Source organism: Branchiostoma floridae, chromosome 9, assembly GCF_000003815.2.
Source record: "Branchiostoma floridae strain S238N-H82 chromosome 9, Bfl_VNyyK, whole genome shotgun sequence".
NCBI classification, from domain to species: domain Eukaryota; kingdom Metazoa; phylum Chordata; class Leptocardii; order Amphioxiformes; family Branchiostomatidae; genus Branchiostoma; species Branchiostoma floridae.
In genome coordinates this window covers 8,887,535-8,910,949 of record NC_049987.1, presented here as the reverse complement: position 1 = coordinate 8,910,949, position 23,415 = coordinate 8,887,535, and the positions used below count along the sequence as shown (strand labels likewise).

At 39.0% G+C, this 23,415-nt stretch overlaps 2 protein-coding genes across 2 annotated transcripts; one reads left to right on the top strand and one right to left on the bottom strand.

Moving 5' to 3' along the window:
* On the top strand, nt 1–23,415 carry LOC118422537 (protein OSCP1-like). The gene is made up of 10 exons (XM_035830167.1): nt 1–270; nt 10,091–10,245; nt 10,915–11,082; nt 15,123–15,203; nt 17,341–17,444; nt 18,674–18,802; nt 19,355–19,424; nt 19,741–19,877; nt 20,472–20,535; nt 20,811–23,415. The coding sequence occupies exons 1-10, from the start codon at nt 159–161 to the stop codon at nt 20,916–20,918; spliced, it is 1,128 nt and encodes a 375-aa protein (XP_035686060.1). The 5' UTR covers nt 1–158; the 3' UTR covers nt 20,919–23,415.
* Nucleotides 11,271–13,985, bottom strand: LOC118422531 (tripartite motif-containing protein 3-like). The gene has a single exon (XM_035830152.1). The coding sequence runs from the start codon at nt 13,977–13,979 to the stop codon at nt 11,898–11,900; it is 2,082 nt and encodes a 693-aa protein (XP_035686045.1). The 5' UTR covers nt 13,980–13,985; the 3' UTR covers nt 11,271–11,897.

The following is a 23,415-nucleotide window of genomic DNA, read 5'->3' as shown; positions in this document are numbered from 1 at the left end:
ATTGATCCAAATCTTGCTGACCTCTGACCTGTGGAGTGGGAGACGACCGGGAGTTTTCTCGCGCACAGGTGGCGTCAGGGATCAACACACAGATGCACCTTGTCTACCGGCTTACCTGGCCGTAACTCTCACCTGACAGGTACACAGACGGACACACCATGTCACTCCGAACCCTCCCGCTCCTCTTCATCAACCTGGGCGGGGAAATGATGTACATTTTGGACCAAAGACTGCGGGCCCAGAACATTCCACCGGACAAAGCCAAGAAAGGTGAACGCCTTTTCAGTTTTATCACTCGAACGTTAACCGTTAATGTTACCTTTTTACCCGGTATTGTCCCTGTAGATTTCTTACGGCCAGAGCGGAAACACATAGTCTACGCGCAGATCGGGTGCAAGGCAGAGTGTTGTTCTACTAATCATGTGTTTACATTATTATAGAAAAGGAAAGAAAAGGAGTATAAGATTGCCTAAATCCTTTAGGTCACTTGCGACTCGATTGTTTCGACGCTGTTTTGTGTCAAGTTTATTGTGTCGTGACTTCGCGCCGCATCTGTATTGAAAAGGATCTCCTTTCACTGGGGTGTGAAGCATTTCGACAAAAGATCTAGATTGATCAGAAAAAAGCATAAATAATAGGAAATAACCCAAGGGATGTAGAAAACTGGTCCCATATCTTTTGGCTGCTTCATGATTTTTACTAATTTTAGCAACATATCCTACACATTTTGTAATGTTTGTTATTCCCCACCAACCAAAATTTGCCCTTCAGTTCGCTGCACTGTAGATTATCATGTGTAGAGTCAATAGAGTAGAGTTCTTCTGGCGAAGGTAAGTGTTTGATTTTTAGCAATTTGTCAAAGGGAAAATGAAGGTGATTTTGAAACCATTTTTAGTTTGCAGTGTGTGGTGACCGTGTCTACTTCAACAAGACTGGCTTTGATTACATTTTATTTTATCTTAGTTTCTCAGTTCATCATGACATTCCAACCACTAAAGGCTCTTACTGTGGCCTTCTTTTGTATTTACCTTGGATCTAAATTTGGAACAATTTCTAACAATAACTGTACTTTCAGTCAAGCACCCTAAAGGGCACTTGCATTCATAGATCAAAGCGCTCTTAAATATTTGCTTATCTGGCTGGCGAGTTGAAAATAGCCCACGGGTTAGAAGGGTTCCCCACGTAGGGATAAACGCAGGAGAAAGCAGAACTGTTGCTGAATGACATGCACAGTGTGTACATGCATATATATTTTACCTGATGCAAGATTATCTATATGGTGCTTGTGATCTGAATTATAATAAGGTCATGTGTCGAAAGACCAAAAATCCAGTTTTAGGGTACAAGAAATCAGGTCCTTACTCCCATGAGTGCATGACTGGTGCTTCTTCAGGAATACACCAGTATTCTAAAGCAACTTTTGATATGAAATGATGTATATATGTTAAATAGATATGGTTGCAAAATGACACAAATAACAGAAATAGATTATGGTTTGCCTTTAGGTTTGAGTTTTGAAATTAAAAGCATTGCCACTATACCCGATATAGTGCCAAATGTCAGGTGAATACCTGGCTTTTTAGTTTAATGACCATTAGATTGCTGTTTGAAGTATTCGTCTTCATCAGTGCAAATGCAACATTCAAAACACCAGAACTGTTTGAACTGGTAAGTCACTGTAGCCATTTGCGAATGGCAGAGGTGATTCTTATTCACCTCGCACACATTTCTGCCACAGTAAGTGTTTGCTTAGTGCAACTGTAAGCTCTTAAGAGAGACGTCTGGTAAAGACAGAATAATGTACCTTTTCAAAAAGGCAAAGTGGTGAACTGAAATAGTGCACCTGGATCCATTATTTTGTAGAACTCTTCTTACATTTGTATGCCAGTCTTCAAAATACTGTAAATTTTTTGTGAGTTTTGTGAAAAGGTGAAAATTGAGTGTTCAGTAATGGTGGCATCATTGGTGAAGTTGGTGGTGAAGCAGTCATCATGAATGCAGTAGAAGCCAATTAATTGCACGTCAGATAACCGCACCCTTCGGTCAGTTGCATGGAATCTCCAAATCCCAAACTGGCTCTCATTCACTCTGTTGTGTTGTCAGTGACTTCGCTTATCCACACGACGAAAAGTCAGCAATGCAGGATATTAGCACGACAATTTGTCAAAAATTGACTGAAAATGCTTGCTAAAATCGACCAATGAGGTATGAATTTGCCAGTAACTGGCCGTGTAAAGGCGCAATGGCGACAACATGTATGAAATTGTTATTTGGAGCAAAAGAAACTGATATTGTGGGAGGTTGTGGGTGGTTCCCAGGGGTGTCGGCACCATAAAGAGACGCCCGCTAAACATTGGCATTATAATTTTGATAGGCAGACAAGTTGCTGTGACGTACTGAATGAAACTTGTCTCTATCAGTCCATAATTCATTGAATTATTGTTATTGCATAGAAGGTTGCAGAAAAAAATATTTGCAATAAGGAGAAGATATTTGCAGTGGTTTTAAGTTCTTGGAAACCATTTGGAAACCACTGAACGACTCGGGTCCTTCAGACATACGTAGCAGTTGCTTTTGGCGGTGCAGTGCTTTCGTGATCATCAACTGTCACTGTCACCGATCTAACCGTATCTACCCTTTGAATACTAAGTACAGTACAGTGTACTTACTACCATATTGTTGGCAGTGAAACCTACTAGTATCCCAGGATTAACAGTTCACTGCTTTGGGCTTACCCAGTCATTGGTGTGTCACAGTGCATAGTACACTGTAAGTTAGTGTAACATATAGTGATATACACTCCATACAATATTCGGTCTAACTAGATAACTTTGCATTATTGCACACAAAAAATGTCACATTATTGCAAATTGGGTGTGCAATTAAACGGCTTGTACTGTACTTCAAACATAGAAATTACAGCAAAAATTTCAAGAATTACAGTATCTACTTACAACTGGTAAAGTGGTGCTAGTAAACAGCTTGCAATTTTGCAGGCTGAGAAAGAATTCAGGCTTGTTATATATCATGAGCCATAAATAACGTATGAGCTTCCAGAGGTTCTGGTTTGAATGTCACAAATTAAGGACGCAATTTGATAAGTTGATGCCACATCAAATTAGAGGCTCAAATTCATCTCATTGAATACCAGTAATGTAATGTAGAGTGTTGAGTTACAAAGCTATATGAAATATGTTGATAATATAACTTATAAGTTTCATCAAGTTCAAATGGCAGGTAAAATTGTGTATTTTAGATATTAATTGTAAGTAACAAAAAAATATATATATGTACAGTCAAGTCAAGATATTTTCTTTGCTAAATGCTGTCTTCTTTTAGCTAACTGAAATCAAAGGGAGTGATATGTCGACATTCCTTACCAATGGAAATTGTATGCTTTGTTACAACTTAACATTCTAGACATAATGCTATGGCATGACCAGACTACATTAAGGTCTATTATATTTGAGGTTAGACACATGTCACAAAGCTGATTTAGCTTGAGCAAGGGTGTTATGTTTGACTTGAGACCTTTCTGCATTCAAGATGATGTGATCAGGAACAGGCTAGATTTACCACGTGAGCAGACTGATGAGTTTAGACAGCTAGAGAAAAACACCAGGAACCTGACTTAGCCATACTGGTAATCTTGACTTTAATTTGCTGTCTTACCTCTTTACCAAATAGCAAATTATGTACCAAGAAGCTACTTGAGCAGGGAGAAGGCTACAATAGCTCTTGGTTGGTGACAGCCTGACAGGTTTGTCTCAAAATGTACTGCCATATTCAAATAGAAGACCCGATGATCTGCCCATGACATGATGTACATGTAATTTTCAACTCTGACCCATCTAACATACATGTACATGTATGCTATTCTCTATACTACATGTATTTTGCTGATGTTTTTGATGATTGCATCTATTGTACTACATCAACACAAGCAATCATACATGTATTTGTGTGAACTTTAAGCCTCAAGTTTGATATTATAGTTAATGTATTTCCAACACAGTTTTAAAGTTCAAAATTGTTACTCCTAAAATAGTAACACAGTTTCAGGCTTCCACTCATTCATTTCAAAGACTGGTCAAGCATCTCATGGTCTTTTGATAACAACCGATAGCAACAACTTGGTCTGTTTGCAAAGATTGCTGAGCTGCTTAACAATGGATGAATGGCTACAGGTGAGGCAGGCCTGTTAATGCCTGTTGTCATTTCTGGTTGCCATGGTAGCAACCCAAACACATGTAATGGGCAGGGAGTAGGACAACAATGGGTGAGTACAGGTTCCCTAGACAAGTGGACCTGTGCTACCTGTTCTACTCACCTGAAAAATTGTGCAACAGATACCTTACAATTGTACTGACCTTATACTCAAAAGTCAAGGACAAATTGGAAGGAGAAACTCCTTTTATACTCATTAATGATTTATGAGTCTCCATGAGAACTGACTGGTTTACAGTCACATACAAATTGGTGGCAAAGGTGATATTCTGTAATGAAATATAATAATGTGCTGTTGATGCCAGGTTATGAATATTTTTAGATGCAACAAAGAAGCATAAAGAAGCACAATTTTCCTAATAAATCTACTACTAGTAGTTTGCTGATGCCAAACATTATAGTTAAGCAGCATATTAATTTCCAGAGGTTTAAAGTTAACCATATATATAGAATACAACACGGTATATTCCATATCACCTGTCCCGAGGTAATCTTTGTCTTTCTTGTGCTTATGAATATGACTTGCCAAATCATTTAGCGTTATTGTCTTATCATAAATTGTATTCTCATTAAGACCTCAGCAACAAACTACAAGGAGATAGTTGCAAGTAGGTATGGGAATAGATTCATTCTTGAGCCCAAACGTTCTCAACTCTGTTGATAAATCCAAATCTAAATTGCAATTTGTTGCTATTGAGCCGTCGGTGAATAAGCTGCATAGCAGATTAATGATGTCCCATGTGTATTATAAGAATGTGAGGTCCTATTATTGTTAATTGCTATGGTGACATTTGCATCCTCTTGGAATTTTCATTGCAATTTGAGAGATTTGTTCTGTGTCATCACAGTTATGTTTTATATGTGCATAATATTTTTTAATACATATGTTTGAGAGACTGTGACTGGAATCTTGATGTGTTGATAGCATAACTCTTCTACTTGTATGCATTTCCCATGGAATTACTTGAATGTGTAACACTGTAAGACTCTGTAAGGGCACTGGTACTAGTTCTTAGTCTGGGGACATAATATTCAACCATTTCACATTGATAAATATTATTAAGAGAATTTCCAAAAGACTTCTAACAGTTACTGGACTAGTATTTGTCTATACAGGCAACACAATGTAGTCGTGCACTTGCTTCACTGCTGAACATGTAATACATTGAGGATGTATATAGAAAATCACACCACCACACCTTATGCTCCTACCAACCTTCCACTGTCTCCAACCTTCCTGAAATTAAAAAGTTGTATAACATGTGGGTGGAGGAAACACATTAGTGCTTTTATTGTTGTACATTTCAATGTCATTTTCTATCACTAAGCTGCATGAGATCAGAGAATGAAGCGGCCCTTTTATGATTGTAATTCACCATTTCCTGTTTCCACATGGTTTCAAGGATTATAATAGCCACCAGGAAATTAGATCTGTGGGGATTACTATACTTTAATCTGAGAAAATAAGATTTATTGGATTTCAAATTAGTAGTAATCTGCAAAATAGCAAAAATAAGTTTTACTGCCTTGTCATTTTGGATGTCTTTCTTATGGCTAAGAAATATATACCGGTCCCAAAGTATAGTATGCAATTGCATTTTGGAATCATCGCAAAGTTGCACAGCTTTCCTGTTGTATAATTTCTGACCATAAAAGTAATGAAAACCAACACATTATTAAAGATCACAATACACACTACACTAATGTTGAGTAGTGCAGGGGTATGCTATAGTGTGTACTATTTAAAACACAGACAATAAAATTGACAACACAATATCAGGTGTTTGCCTTACCTAGAGATGATGACTGCTGTTTTGGTACTTGGTAAATTTGAGTGCTATTCAGTCAATATTTGGTCCAGACTTTGCCCAGATTTTACCAGTAAAGCCTAAGGAAATGGATGACCAACAATGGAATTCATTTATCCATTGCACTTATACGTTATAGCATCATTCATTTGTTGATTAATTTGAGGACTTTGAATAATGTATTCTTTGCGGTCACTAATGTGAGGGGAGAGTTTTTGAATTGAAAGCTTTGAGTAGAATATTTCCTGGTACTTGGGAACTATGAGACAGTAAATTGGATATTTGTGCAAGAGGCTTGGATGATTGAGATGTGTCTGCAACTTTGCAGCTGTAGAACATTTAAAATGGTTTTAAGATCATTTCCTTCGCACAATTCAAAATCTGGATGTTGACTGTAAACTCTTGAACCAAAAGCACTACTCCAATTTAAACATACACACAGTCTCATTTAGAACAAATGCCAACTAGAGTTCAACTAACACATACCTTTGCCAAATAAACCAGGTTTGTTATGTAGAATGATGTCTGTAGACATAAATGTGTTACTCATTACATTTTATTTTATATGCCTGGAGTTGGTTCATAACATTTCGCCATTGCTTATGCAAATTAGATCCCTATGCAGATTAGATTTAAATAATAATATTAAATTGTATCAAGCATCATTTGCATAATAAATGTGTATTGATATTTCCTTCTTTCTTAGCTAAAAATGTGACAAGTTTGAAAGTCCTATAAGGAATGCAGTGGATTTACAAACTTTTCTCATTAATTATGCAAATTAGCAGTCGATTTGCATAATTATAATTCCATCATGTAAGTCTTCCCTTTGGCTATCTACATACCAAAAACCATGACGATCCGTCAACACGTTTATATTTTCTCATTAATTATGCAAATGAGGCCGTCATTTGCATAATTAATATGCATTGATATTTCTCTCTTCCTCATCTATATATGTGACAAGTTTGAAAGTCCTATCATGAAATGCAGTGGATTTATAAGCTTTCCTCATTAATTATGCAAATTAGTTGCTGATTTGCATAATTGGTATTCCATTGTGTACATTGTTACTTGGGCTATCTACATACCAAAAACCATGACGATCCATCAACACGTTCTCGAGTTATTCTCGTCCAAAGTTTGAAAGGAAATCGGCGACTGCAGTTCCAAACAAGCCGCTAGGGGGTCCAAACTTAAAGCACTTACTCTCTGCACCAAGGGCTATCTACCACTCAAAAATCATAACCACAGCAGGTCCAGAACACGAGATACAAAAAATTGAGGTTTTGCTGCAGTACCTTAGCAAGCCGCTAGGGGGCCCATTATCGAACTTGACCTTCGTTTTCCCGACCCCTACCCACCTACCAAATATTATTGGGATCCATCAAAGGCTTCTTGAGTTATACTGTTAAGGGTACAGATCACCAATAGCCGGCAGGCACCTACAGCATTCATAACATGTCAGAAAAAGGCTGTCAAAAGTCACCTACCTGAAGTTTAGTCGTTGGAAAACTCATATTGGCAGAAAAGTATGGCTTCTAAACTGTCCGTCTACGAAATTTGAAGCATTTTCGTACAGTGCAAAGCAGCCAAACGCACCCGGGTGACCTTTTGACCTTTTGAGGACAGCATCTAAACAATGTAAACAACACATATTCTATACTGCCCAGGAAGCCAAAAACATTGCTAAAAACATACTTTTTTTGCAAAATGAAATAACCAGAACTCTTACCTGTAATTTCCAGCTCCAAAATGCCAACATTTCCCAATAAAGAGGCCTCTAAACTTACTGTTAACAAACCAGGTTCTATGGCATCATTTTGCCGGGTCTGCGCATGTCTCTAATGGTGACCTTTCACCTGTTACAGGCTTCAAGTTCAAGATAGACAAATTTCAATTATTTCACATGGTGCGGAAAAAGGTTGCTCAGTATTAGCCTGAGTTTCAAAGATTTCTGACAAAGAATAGTCTCTTGGGAATAGTTTGGATAACAGGTGATAGAGAGCTGTCCTCAATGCTGTGACAGTGGTCTGAGTCTATATGGACAGGTCCCCTGTCATTTGCCCAAAAGTGACAATCAAAGGAAAGGGAGTTGAAAACTGCTCACCTTGACACAAGGGGACTACTCTACCTCCATTTAGGCTCCTGAATCAGTACTAAAATGCTGTTAATTTAGACCTGTAAGCACTTGATGAGAGTACATATTGCAATATATAGCCAAAGGATACAAAAAGTTGAAAAACTGACAAAAAGGACAAAAAAAGTATTAAAATGGAAGAATTTCTCAATGAATCTAAGTCAAGGGAGTTAATTGAAGCTTGCCCCGGGGTCACATTACCAATTTCAGGGGAAATATAAGCCACAATGGCTCACCTACACCCCCCCCCCCCCACTCTGTGCATGTATGCACTGTCAGTAAATGCTTGAAAGTGTAGCCTAGAAGCTTTTATATACAAATTTAGGTGCCCAAATTGAGGAACAGTAGCCTCTTTCTGTCTGGGTTAGCAGATTATACCATTTCTTCCTTCTAAGTGCCACTTTTTGCAAAGCAATATTGAGCCAAACCATAGCCTTAGACCTCCACCATAGCCCTCGTGACACCTGAGTTAACTACTCCCAGGGGACTGTTCCTGGGAGAACGGTCTCCGGGAAGTCTTTGAAACTTGTAACGACCCTGCCTCGCATCACTCGAAGTGACCGACACTTGTCTACCTTGAACTTCAAACCCATATGAAAATGCTTGGAGGGTACAGATCACCAATAGCCGGCAGGCACCTACAGCATTCATAACATGTCAGAAAAAGGCTGTCAAAAGTCACCTACCTGAAGTTTAGTCGTTGGAAAACTCATATTGGCAGAAAAGTATGGCTTCTAAACTGTCCGTCTACGAAATTTGAAGCATTTTCGTACAGTGCAAAGCAGCCAAACGCACCCGGGTGACCTTTTGACCTTTTGAGGACAGCATCTAAACAATGTAAACAACACATATTCTATACTGCCCAGGAAGCCAAAAACATTGCTAAAAACATACTTTTTTTGCAAAATGAAATAACCAGAACTCTTACCTGTAATTTCCAGCTCCAAAATGCCAACATTTCCCAATAAAGAGGCCTCTAAACTTACTGTTAACAAACCAGGTTCTATGGCATCATTTTGCCGGGTCTGCGCATGTCTCTAATGGTGACCTTTCACCTTAACACACAGACAGACAGACAGACAGACAGACACACAGACTCACAAGCCTAAAACATAACCTTAGCCATTCTGGCAAAGGTAATGACAGAAGCTATAATTATAGTGTATTAAAATCATTGTGATGTTGTTTGAGTGATGTTGCAATTACACATTGAGTATTATGAATGATGTCACATTGTGTTCATTTAATAGTCCTAATATTTGTCAAATGAATGTACAATTGCATATTCTACTTAGAAGCAACTGGAAGCTTTGACTGTCTAATACCCTTTGCCCCAGTCTTGTGTTGCTGACAGCTAGACTGACTACCACTGATTGCTGTGACCTTGCTTTGGTTCCTGACTCTTTCTTCCTTCCTTGCAATTTAAATGATTAGAGCTGAGCGAGAAATCCTGCTGAGAAGCAAAGAGCACACAGCAGCCATTAATTGAAAAGCTCCTGACCCCTTTTCTTGGAACACTGAAAACATCCGGCCTGTTAGACTGACAGCAATGAATGCAATAACATGGTGAATATCACTGTGATAACATGCAGTGCAGCATGTTTGTCCATAGAATCCCAATGTGAGAGGTAGATATAGCTGATTCAGGGCACATTTTGGATTTTCCTAGCTGGCTTAAGATTTGAATGAGTTTTAAAATCTTCTCCCCTATCTACTCAGGTCCTGCCATGAAGGAATTATCTGCTGGAGATGATGGGATTCAGGGATTTTGAAATTTCGTTTTGATAAATCCTTTTTTAACTACTTACAACAAAGAAATGTTGCAGTCTTCATAGAAATGATACAAATGTACATTCAAATCATAAGTCCTTCGTCTGTAATTTTTCTTATGCTACTGTTGCTGTCTCTCCCGTAGTTCTTCACGACATTGTCGGGACCATGTTCAACCGGCGCTTCATGGACGAACTCTTCAAACCGCAGGAGGCATATTCCAAGAAGGCGATGCGGACGGTGTTTGACAGACTTGCTCATGCGTCCATTATGAGGCTTAACTCGGCCAGCATGGATAAGGTGACATTAAAAGTCTTCCCTATTTTTAGATGTTTTTGTCTTCTGTCAGGGCTCGAAATGCCACATGTATATGCAGGGCAATGCAGGTAAAATTGGAGCTGTGCAGATATTTCTTTCTTCTTATAAGTGTTTCTGATGTCTGTTTCAGTAATTTGGCGGATATATAAAATGTACTGCAGCTACATTTTTGTATCCACTGAATGTTTATATTTGTTTGCTAGTCTGATTAATATGGCATGTGAAGTGATTAAGAATCAAATTGTTTCTTGATTAACAGTTTCCATATTTGTGCCAAAAACCTGCTTTTCCAGAAGAGTGGTGCAGGTGAATAAGCATGTTACCCATATCAGTGCATGTATGCCATGTATGAAAGAATTTCGAGCCCAGTCTGAGACATTTGCATCAGTTTATCCTAACAGGTGGTTTTTTGAGACACGGGTAACCCTTTCTGAACCAGAAAAACAAGCTAGGCCCTGGATGTTTCTGGTTGATGATTGGACTAAGTATACTTACCCACTACACACTACACATTGTTAGATATGGCTTTACAAAACCTTCTCATCATCATACATTTCCCTAAATCACACACTAGACTAACCTCAATCCCCCAAGGCATGACCAAAAGTAAATTCCTTCAACATATGATAATCGGATAGAAATTTTTTTCAGTTGTACGACTTGATGACCATGGCCTTCAAGTACCAAGTGTCGCTGTGCCTGCGACCTTCGGACATCATGCTGGTGACCTTGAACCACATGGATGCCCTGAGAACCTTTGTTGAGGAGGCGCCGGCCATCAAGGCACAAGTGGACAATGTCTTCAGACTACTTATCACTGTGAGTACCAATCAAGACGTTTCTTAAGTCTGAAGAAATAAAGCAGGCATTTTTCTTTCAGTGTTCTCTAGAACTGATGGAGAGACCTTTGCAATGTATAGGTAGCCAGTAATGACAACCCTCTCTGTCCAAACTAATAGAAGTTTAACTTGTATTAGTTTGGACAGAGAGTTTATATACATAATATGTGAATTTCAAATCAATTTTATTTGACTTCAACTGTTTGTGCAATGTTTTCTTTCTGCTATTTTTATCAAACAATTTTACTCCTGCAGGTGTTATTTTCCCTTCCAACACACCTTTCTTTTCCCATACCATTTTTGGTCCATAATGATATTATCAAGATAGGCACCCATCAATTTGAAAGTAATATGTTGTGCTTTCACCATTCAAATGCCTAATATCAAAACATTGATTTTCTTGTTAATAGCCTGGGAGAATAATATCCTCCTTTTTCTGGTATCAATTTTTGTTTGGATCCAAGACATCGCCTCAAGATATTAGCTTAAACCCAACTGAGAATTTCTCAATATTACACTATTCAATTCCTGGAAGCAGACAATGTGATTTCTGTCAATATGTTGATGTTGTCATGGAGCCCCAAGCCTTGAGGCTTATTAATGCGGAGAAATGCCTTGATCTTCAACATGATACAATTTCCATCAGTACTTAAATAGGGCATGTAGCCGGCTGTAATGCAATATGTTGTAAACTGATTTATACTGAATTTAGTTACTGTAGCAACACTCTTTGAAACAGTATCAAAGGTACTAAACTAAAACAGATTCTGCTTTGCATCATTTGATAGTTTCAGTTCAATTCAGTTCAGCTGATTGAAATATGGTGACAGTACTTTTGTCTGCATTGGTCACAACAATTTGTCCCTGTGTTGCCATGGCAACAGCCCAAGGCCACCTCAAGCCCGTAGCGATGTGCCTGACAAACGTGCCTGTCTGGTCGTACAGCTCCACACGACTGTTCTTCCTGTCAGCAACAATGATGTTGCCCGAGCTGTCCGTACAGATGCCCTGTGGACTTTTCAGCTGACCTTTGCTGCTTCCCTCACCTCCAAACTTGAACAGGAACTGTCCCTCTGCGCCGTACACAAAGATGAGGTGACTGTGGCAGTCGGACACGAGAATGTTCCCTTCCCCGTCGACCGCGATGAACTGTGGAACCTTCAGTCCTTGTTGCCACGAGGCAGCTGGCTTTCCCCCCACAGTTCTCAGAAGTGTTCCATCTGGGCTGAACACCTGCACTACGCCATTAGATTTGTCAACTTCCCGTGTGGCTTGTGTAACAAGGATGTGGTTCCTTTTGCTGTCTACAGCGACCCCTCTCACCTGTCCTGTCTTCTGTAGGCTGATCGTGCTCAGTAGTCGCCCCCGCTTGGTGTACTGTACAGCCAGCTCTGCCGAGGTTGTGCTCCCAGCCACCCACAGGTTACCCACTTCATCCATGGCCACATCGTGGGGCTCCATCTTCTTCCCGTCTTGCACGACTGTTGGAAATTGGCGGACAAATGTTCCTTCAAGTGTGAAGACTTTGACTTTCTGGTCTTTGTAGTCTCCCACAAAAACTTCACCTTCCTCTGATACCACAACTCCGCTGGGAAGGTCGAGGTTTTCTGCCTCTGGTCCTTTTCCTCCAAACGTCAGGCTCTGATCCTGATGCTCTGTGTGAAGGTCATGGTTCTGACCTGAGATAACTTCATCATCTGATGTTGTAAATGATACTTTCTTCACCTGCTGCTGTCTTTGGTGTTGGTTGCCATGGTGATGACCTGTGCCCTCTGATGCAACATCATCATCTGCAGAAGCCAGGCTGGTCAGAAGGGAGATATTCTCTATATCTGATCTCTTTCTGCCAAAGGACACTTTCTTTGCCTGAACCCCATTTTGACTGCTATGGCGACGACCTATGACCCTGGCTGCAGCATTGTTGGATGTAGGTGGTGCTGCGGGGATGGAGCTTGGTGCAGATGGGGGAGACTGGACCATCACATGTCCCAGAACCGGCACTGCTGCATCAGTGGGCTGAAACACTGTCACGGCAAGTTGTGCTTGTACCGGAGCTGGCGTCCCCTTTGCTCTGTACTTCCCTAAGATGTCTGTCAGAGTCGTCTCCTGGGCCAGAAACTCCAGCCCACCTCTCCAGGCCTGCTCCGCCCTGTCACAGGCAGCAGACAGTTCATCCACGTCGGTTGAGATCCTGTCCCGTTCATTCTGTAACACGGCTATGTTTTGGCTGTGGTTTTGTTCCACCTCATCCAGTAGGTTGTCTTTCCCCTTCAGCAGTGCGAGTGCCATTTGGTTGTACAGTGTTGTAATGCTCTTCTCCGTCTGCTGCTTCTGTTCCTGTAGGGTTTTCTCTGTGTCATTGATCCCTTGGAGGGAACTGCGATACGTTTCTAGGATGTTCCTCCCCTCGTTGATGAGTGCCTGGATTGGAGCCCTCTTCTCCTGTGAGGCCTTCTTGATGGTGATGGTGCTGTGGTCACTGTGGGTTTCATCCAAACACTCGTTACAGACTGGCACCTGGCACTGCTTACAGTACAGCCTCAGTTCTTCAGTAGGGTGGAAGCTGCACCTGTTTCCAGACTGGGGCTGCTTCCTTGTTTCCGCAGGTGCTGCCCCCTGTTTCCGCAGTCTCCCACACAGAATAGTGACCAGGTTGTTGTCAGGTAAGCCTGTGATCCCCTGGGATGGTACTTTGACCTGTAGCTCGCAGGTTGGACACTGGAAGGCAATTTGAACCCCTACATGGTCTTGAAGGCAGTCCTCACAGAAGGTGTGCTGACAGGGCAGCATCTTGGGCCTGGTGAACAGCTCCAGGCAGATGCTGCAGGACAGTTCCTCTTGAATCTCCTTCCCCAGACTTGACGTTGCAGCTGCCATGATTTTTCTCTGTGGCAGTTCTCCACCCAAGTTAAACTTTAAAGTCCAGGTTTCAGGCTATGTTTACCATAGATTAGTCCAACCATGAAAAATAAACTTTTCCATTGCTGAAAACTGGAGAGCAGTTTAGCTGTTTAGCAAAGTTATATTGTCATCCATTATGTTGTATTAGCCATTGTTGCCAGTTTTCGATGCAAATATTGCACAGATGTGATTGAAAACATTCTGTTCTTGTAAACGCCCTCCTCTTCTTGGTATAATCCACCATGAAATATCCAATAATGTAAACATTCCAGATTGGTCATGTGCTGGTCAGCTCAAATCAATGATGACTGGATGATGTAATTTCTAATTTTACTGTTTGTGATGAAAAATCACACCCAGTTTCTGCTTGAGTCAATTGCAAGTGCTTACCTGTAAATTGGTAATGTTTGATTATTTCAGGTGCACATATGTAAACTCCAAGATGAAATACAAACTGTCGAGTGCAGTAGTTTATAATTACATCAAATCAGTTCAAGGTACAAAGTTCATTTTCAAACTATTTGCACAGTGAGGCCATGGTTGTGTATTGATTTTCAAACAAATTGTTCTTTATAATTCAAATCAGTGCAGGGGATATTTTGACATGCCATACACATCAGGGCTCCAAATACCAAAGCCAGCAAGAAAAAAAATTAGGATTACAAAAATGAAAATCAAACTAGTCTGTCTTGTGTTAGTCGAGTGAATGTGCAATGCAAGCTATCATGGGCCAGTGGAATTGATTTTTTTTTTTACAGAAACTTGAACATTATTTAGGACTGACAGGGTCTTCAACTAGAATGGAAGCAAAAATCAAACCTTGCATCTGAGACCATGGAGATTTGAAAAAGCAATGGCATGCCAGTATGCCTGGTTCCTCCCTTATTCAAAGTTCTTTTGATGGTTTGTTTGAATATGGTAGGCATGGTTGACTGCACCTGCACCTGAAAACCATTCATTTTCTTGCTAATGAAAGGGATTATTGACTGCTTGCCCTTGCTTAAGCCAACAAGCTTACCGAGTTTCCTTGCAGAACTACAGTGAGCTAGCTAATGAAAGATATTATTGACTGCTTGCCCTTACATGAACCAACAAGCGTTCCATGTTTCCTTGTTGCAGAATTACAGTGAGCTGTCTCAAGGGGAATTCCACCTGATTCGTCAGACCCTGTTGGGATTTTTCCAGGACATGCATATCAGGGTTAGTACAGTTCAAATTTCTAGTTTGAAGTTTGTCATAGTACAATATCCAGAGGAAGGTTAGGGTATGAGCAAAAAAGTCCGGAGTGTCGCCTGAAGGAGCACTAAACAGTTTCTGAACACAGGGTAAGAGGGCGGGTGGGTTCATGTTTTTAAAGGTTCTATGGACAGATGTCATTGAGGATTTACAGGTGGTTAATGAGAGCACCTGGACTGCTCCTGACCTGGTGTCGCCTCTAAACGATGCGAAAATCAGTCAGGTCCAGCTACTACATCCACATACTACATTTTATAATGAACCAGAAATCTTTTTACGGCATGGAATTTGTCTATTGACAGATACTAGCATACTTTTATTATGAAAAGTTTCCATACTAAGTCAGGGTTCGAAATACACATACTTAACTTGCAATGGAGTGCCATTCAGCTTATTAGTTTTTATGGTGAAAAGATAATAAAACAAGGGGGTCTGAATAAAAGTGTGTCTATTATTATTATTATTGATGAAAAATAGTTAAGTGAACAGATGGAGTCCACCAGGTAAGTTGAGTGGTTATGAGTTTTTATTCAAAGATTCAAGCACAAATTTGGTCCAACTCCGTAATCCTGATCAATTTTCTGCAGCCTATAACATTGGCAGAATTATAATAGAATGTAAATGAAGAGAAACAATGATTCAGCTACTTAAATGCTTGTATGATATTTCAGAACTTCTTTTCTGAACCAACAGTTGACAATATATACTTGATGTAAGTTTTCATGAAAGCGGCCAGTTCAGTCACATCTAAAGAGTTTTCTACAGATCAAATAATGTACTGAAGTTTAAGACAACATGTGCATTCATTGTCGTCAGAAATGGTTACCAGTAAATACTTTCAAAGGTGGTGCAAGAACGAAACCTTTGTGCCAATTTGTACTATCGCTTTCAAGAAAGTTTTAGTCTACCGGTAGTTGAAAAAACGATTGCTACCTTTTGTTCCCAATTTGAATATCCTTATTATGACCAAAGCACAACCCTTGACACGTTTTGAAGTGGGCAAAACCATATCATTTTCAAAGGTAAGTGTTGGTTTGAAGCATTTTTTGGTGTACTAAACAAAATCCAGGTATTTTGAATGGACTCCGAGATACAACTTGAACCATGGCTCCAGTGGTTTAGATATCAAAAGAAAGCCATGCATGGAGCCTTTATCTGATATTGTTAGCCACTGAATCGCAAGATGAATGCTGCATGCATATGTTAGTTGTCACTGCAGCTTAAAGCTTGTCATCTAACTCAGACACACAGGATTTACAATACTAGTATAGCATGACCATGAAGAGTTGATGATCAGAAGGAGAGGGTATCACTTTAGATTCTAAGACTTTTAAGAGGATCCTCGAGTCATGGTAATTCAAAGTACCAAGTACCACTACATTTTTATGTTTCAAATCTCGTCTATGCAGTGTTAAGGGTGAAACTTAAAGTGATCATGATATTTTTTTTTAGCAATTTTACTAAATGGTTTGTTATAAGGATGGATTTATCTGATTTACGAGACAGTTATTTACCTGTGCACAAAATGTAATACTATGTTTTCCTAGTAATTATGTAGAATCCCAATTAACCCTAAAAATTGTGGTTTTGTGTGTGTGTGTGCATGTCAGTGTGTCTGTGTGCATGTGTGTGCGTGTGTGTGCGTGCGTGTGTGCGTGTGTGTGTTTAAAAAACATTTGAAACTAAATTGGCTGACAATCTCATCACCATGGAGATGATATACTTACGCTCATTAATCAGTTGCTATTCTGGGGGTAATGAGAAGATTACAGTTATTTTGATTACAGTATTAGCTTTGTGACTTGTGCCCCTGACTTTAATGAGCAGCCTCATAATTCTGTACACTTTCCGTTTTGTTCATGTTAGGACTGCCTGTGGTTGTGTACCTTTTAGGATGAAAGAATTGTGCATCACTGATGAATTGTAAGACAAAACAATCATAGCAGAGAGAGGTACATCCAGTTGAATTCTGAAACTGAATCTCTCTCAGTATCAGATTTAAAGGTAGGCATGCAAATTGCATCCACATCAAGTGTTCTGTCGAGTGAAGTGAGGTACTACACAGCAGTGGATTGACTCTTAGCGATGTTTTGTGCAACAGGTGTCCATTTTCCTGAAGGACAAGGTACAGAATACCAACGGGCGCTTTGTCCTGCCCTGCAGCGGACCACTTCCTTTCGGCGCTGAAATTCCTGGCACAATAAGGTACGTATGTTTCAAAGCTTCTGGTCTTTCCTTTTAAGTCAACATGCATATTTTTCTATCCATCAGACAAGGGTCAAATTGGCCTCTTGAGCTTGGGCGTGGATTTTCCTACGTTTGTATTATTGAGTGGTCAATTGAAAACAAAGCTTTAGAACCACCACAAAGAATACATGTGCAACCTTGACTTTATAGCCATGTAATGAAAATGTTTGACTCGTTCATTAGATATTCTTACTATATCAATATTATATTCAATGCACATTGTAACATAACATTCTGATATTTTGATATGATTAGAGTTTTGTACATTTTGTTGCCATGACAACATACAGGGTCAAAGTTCATTGTTTATCATGCTTTGTGTACATTGACATCTCTGAGAGCTTTCTTGGAATAATGCTTCTACTTAGAGAAACTTACTAGACGTGTGCATTCCTGCACGTATCTGTGGTATCCTTGTACTTGTGAGAAAGACCTGAGGTTATCCACTTCCGGTGGATTCATTGAAAACACCAGAGTCTGTTTTCCCTATCCGAAAACACAACCTTAAATATTAGGTAGAAACAAAATGTTTTGTCCTAGTAGGGAACTATGATTACCGGTATATCTTTGGGAAAACAGCTGGAAGTTCATGTTTTGCCACTTTCCTCCTTGAGTTCGATAACATTTTGCGTATCATAAATTTAAAGTAATTTGATTTCATAACATAAATTATTGCAAACTTTTTTGTCAGTATAACATTAAATGTATATAAACTAGACAAAGTATCTTGACACAATATGATGGTCTAGGTGTATCATACTGTCAGCCAAGCTTCGGCTCTTGCCTTGTACAAGTCTTGGCACACCAAGCAAAAACTGGAACAGATTTTTTTCATTTAAAGGTCCCTTTTTGACGTCAATGAAGGTCATTAAGAGATAAAGTCCTCTTTTGCCTACTAAAGTGGGCTTGAAAGACGTAGTGTTTTGGTAATGTAAAGTGAGGGCAAGGGCAAGTTTTTGCGTCATACAAGGACATGATTCTCATAGTCATGTCACTGTGACATTTTTGAAGGTCTTGATTTTCGAACGTCTAAATATCTTTATCACATAGACTCCTGCTGCTGTGCAGGTATGTGTATTACTAAGCCAGTTTTGATACTAGTTACTAGGCTTTATTCTTGATGTTATTTACTGGTGGACATATGCTGCTCGTGAAGAAGTTGACTCTGTTTCTCTGTTTCTGTACAGATTGTACAATGCAGACGGAAACATGAGCAAAAGTGTGAACTTCCCCAGTGGAGGGACATACAGCGGGCCTGTGAAGGAGGGCTCCACAGAAATAAGGGGAGATAGAGTCACGAAACTAGGAACCAACATGTGAGTACATGACAGCGTACATTGTGTAATAATGATAAACCAACATATATTATTATAGTGATGTCTCCAGGACGTCTCACTCTGTCCTGGAAATTTTCTTCTTTTTATGGATAAAACTTCAAGTTGACTATCAAAAAATTTAAACTTCATGACGTGAACTTGATGACGGAGTATTTTGATCAGCTTAGAATGACAGATTCAGCTCAGAATGAAAGAAATCGACAACAATTGGATGCATATTGGGCTCCCAAACAATGAGTGGCATGCTGCATGGAAAAGATTAAAGCTGGGAACAGCCCTGATCTATTATAACTTATTCAATGTGCTCTCTCATAACGTTCCTTTTTTTAAGTCTGTCAAAATATGTGACTTTTAAAATAAGGTTACCAGATCTATCTACCATTGAAATATGCATCATTTGAATCATAGTGTCACATTGAATTTGCACTATTATCAAAACTGCATTAGACTACACAGAGCTTAACATTGTGTATGATGAGAAGCTTGATATATGTAATGACACAAGGGTTTGTTGACTTGTGTGTGTCACAGGTACAGTTTATCCAGACCAGTTGAGGCCAGTCTACCTAGAAGCAAGGTGACGGCAGCGCCATCAGATTTGGTATGGACTCTCTTTTGCATTTACTGGTATCTGATATTGTAAACAGAAAGTATAGGAGAGCAAGGATGTTGTGGGAATTTGACATACCGTTACGGTAGTAATAATTAGTTGTTTGATATCTTTAACTGTTTTTAAAACAACGTATATAAGTTGCTCCACGGATAAAGCTCATCAAAATGTGATGTACATGTGTAAGAACTGGTTTTCTTATCTTTTAATAGCAGGCTTTTATTAGATTTGTCCAAATGTTAGAAAAATCCTAGATGTTCTTCTCTGACATTTTGAATAATTGTTAGCCATTTTCTTGTTGTTCCAGGAGAGCAACAATCCTGACCCTGTAGCAAAAGCAGAGCTGAACCTTCTGGCTCACCTGATGGGTGGCATCAAGGAATCCAAGGCGGGGCAGAAGAGCGAGTTTAGACTCAACCTCTTCAGCACAGACGAAGAAGAAGAGTAAGAACTTGGCATTCATATGAACCATGTCATTGCTCTTTGATGAGCTAATTCACAGAATAACATTAGAATTTATCATCATCATTGTTGATTATCTGTGGAGGCGCTACACTCCTCCCCGATGCATATCAGGGCTCGAAATACTTTTTCATGCCTACCTGCACTGGTGCAGGTAATATTGAAAATTACCTGCACCGGAGAAATTTCACGTGCACCGCTCTGAGTTTAGGAGGCATGGATCAAACTAAAATTGATACTAAAACAGGAACCATGATTGCTATTTATTCTTTTATACTTTATAGGCAGTAACTGTGAGTCAATGCAGCTGATAACAATCCACATACACCTACATCATAGCACATTAATTTATGTATAAAACCCAGTACAGTATATGGACCATTGCAGGTTAGGTGCAGGTAGACACCAGAAATACCTACACAGCTCCAATTTTACCTGCACTTACTTGCATATGCAGGTGGTATTTTGAGCCCTGCATATGCACCTGAGGGAGTGAGTGATTGTTGATCATTCCTCTCCTGCACAATTTTGCCACAAAAATGACATATTTTTTTTTTCTTCTTTACTTCCTCACAGACAAGCAGCTGCAATGAGACCACCAGACGAGTCCTACAATGTTGTCAACATTGATGCTTCTAAGGTAAGAGTAAATTTATCAAATGTCTAACTGCTATTTAGCTGTTTTGCTGTCAGGGCTTTTACTACAGTTTTTTTTTCAGAAGAGGTGCTGATATGTTGAAGGTTTTTTTTTCATTTGTATTTGAAAAAATGCATCTTCTAGTGATATGTAGCTTGCTACTAAGTATACGTACAGTTAACATGTAAGTGTTGATCACAATGAATTCCCATTCCTTTTATTATCATTATTATCATGGTAGCAACATTATCACAATGTTGCTCTTGTCATTATTGCAGAAGCAACAAAGTGAAGAGCTTAGCAAGATCATGGGAGATTTCCACATTGAGTCTTCTGAAGCAAATGCTGATGACGACCTTCTAGAACTGATGGACAGTGCATATTAACCCTTCATTACTCTACTGGTGTCCTCATGCACCACACTGGGACTGGTGCACTCTACAAAGTAACAATCTCCTGAAATAATATTCAAATAATCTCAAAGGAAAGGATCCCGAAGCTTCTTCTCATGTCGTCTGGGAATAACTAAACAGACTGAGTTTGCTGAACACTTTTTATTATTAAAAGGTTACATTTGAAAGGTTAGACTATTTTTGATTGACAGTTTTTATCCTTGGTGTATGATTTCATAAACATGCCATGCATGGTTTGATCACAGCAGTGCACATAAAAATATTCATGATTGCTGCCTTTTCATCCAATGTATTGTCAAAGATCAATAGGTATGATCATTATTCTAGATATTCTAGAGAGAGCAAAAACTAATTACTTACATTTTTGGAATAAGAATGTGAATATCAGTTGGATGCATTCCATGCCCTAGGAGATGCGTGTACGTCAAGAAATTCCTGGTTTATGTAGTTTGTAGTTTGAATGGTATTTTTTCAGTACAGATCCGAGGATAATATATGTGTCAATCACTTGGAGCTTGAAGTCTAGAATATGCAAAATTGTTGCTGTGGTTTTGCAGCAGTCTAATTGCACTGTTTGGTTATAAGAACACATGTGTAGGTATACTCTTACATGATAGCATTATGTGCTACATCTGCTGATCTTAGCCTAAGGGGTAAAGATAGTCTTTGTAGCACACTTTTTAGTCAGATGAGTGGTGCAAGCCGTGGTGCCTTGCATTAAATGCAAGAAAAGAATAAGAAAAAATTTACTATGAAAGAATTGAATGCACAATACTCAATAGTCTTAGTCTATATACATGGACCAAAATTAGAAGTTTGTGAATATATGTGGACTATTACTGTAACAACAAATCTTTATTCTAAAGCCTTTTAAAATGCCCTTGATTCTCACCTTCAAGGTAACATTTTGTCCATCACATGGCATTCTATCCCTCAAATTTCCAGATTTATTGATACCTTGATATATTGGATTATAAATATATGAACTCCTTTGAACATTTGTGATGGAAGATACCAAAATACACAAAACGTAAAAAGGGCGTGACTTGATATTTGTGGGTATACATTTTTATTTTTCATTTCTTAAAACAGCCTGGCCAGGCCCCGGTTTGGAAATGTGCCCCTAGCATTACTAGGTTAGGCAGGTGGTACATGTAAATCTAGGGTGAAGTCAAACTGGTGTGTGCAGTAATGTTGATTCCAGTAATGATACTTAATTCATTGTATTTGTGTCAATTGAATGAGTTTGTGACTATCTGTCAAGGACATGTGACAGTGGAATATGTTTTAAAACAGTAAATGAAGGAGAGACTTATGGAATAAAGCTGAGAGGTGTAAAACTTTATAGTATGTGTGCTATCGTAGCTCCCTCTTTTCTCAGCTCTACGAACATGTTTATTTACACACTGGATATGTTGTGTTTACTCTCAATATGAAATTATTTCACATGTATTATGAGCATTGCCTTTAGAGATGCCTTTAAAACATTCTCTCCAGTTACAAAAGAGACACCTGTTGTTTCAGAGAGGTACTGCAGTGCATGAATGGCTAGTATGACGGAATGCAAATGCATGCAAGTTTGTGATGGTTGGCAGATAGAAAATGGAGAACACAGCTTTAGCAAATATTGTAACTACGGATCATGTTTTTCTATGCATTTTTTTTTATTCAATGTCTCTGAATTCAATTTCTAGATTTATTCAATAGGTGTCTTACTGGTGCAACTACTGTATGCCTGTTATATGTGAGCAACCGGTACATGTTAGATAGTTTTCATGTTTGTAGTGTTTGGTTGTCTTTTTGATAAGCTTCATGTTTGATAATATATCGAATATACTTCTACTCTTCACTTCGTGTTGTAATGTCCTTAATACCACATTTATTTGATTCCTTAGTTATAAAAATTGTCAGCACATGTACTATGTATATATGACAGAATACAGTGTATAATTGTTTTATCTTCTACTTTGCATAAGGTTCTAGATTGGATTTATCTCAATCCATGCTTCTTGATTAAACTGTGATTGTGTAATGTCAGTTCAAATGAAAAGAAACTAAGAGAAAAAGAACTAAGGAATCAGATAGCTCAGCTATAGTGTCCGAACAATTTTAGCTAACGTTACAGCTTGTTTTAGTCATAGATATCAATTGCCCTTGTTTTAAGTTTGCGTTTTCCTCAAAATGTGATCAGATGTAACAAAATGGAAAGCTCAACTTCTCAGTCATGTTGTGCAATGCTTTTACATTTTTGTTCGGGGAAATAGTAATTGCTTGCATAGGGGGTAAGTTTGCCAGTCAAGAGATTCTTCTTTTTTAATGCACTTAGATTTGATAGCATTGATGTTACATGATTACACATCACATTTTTTTGATAATTTGGAGATCAACTGTTTCTGTTGTGCGCCAAACTTCTCTGTTGACACAATGTGAGCTGTATAAATACACTGCAAAGTGCATTGGTGTGAAACCC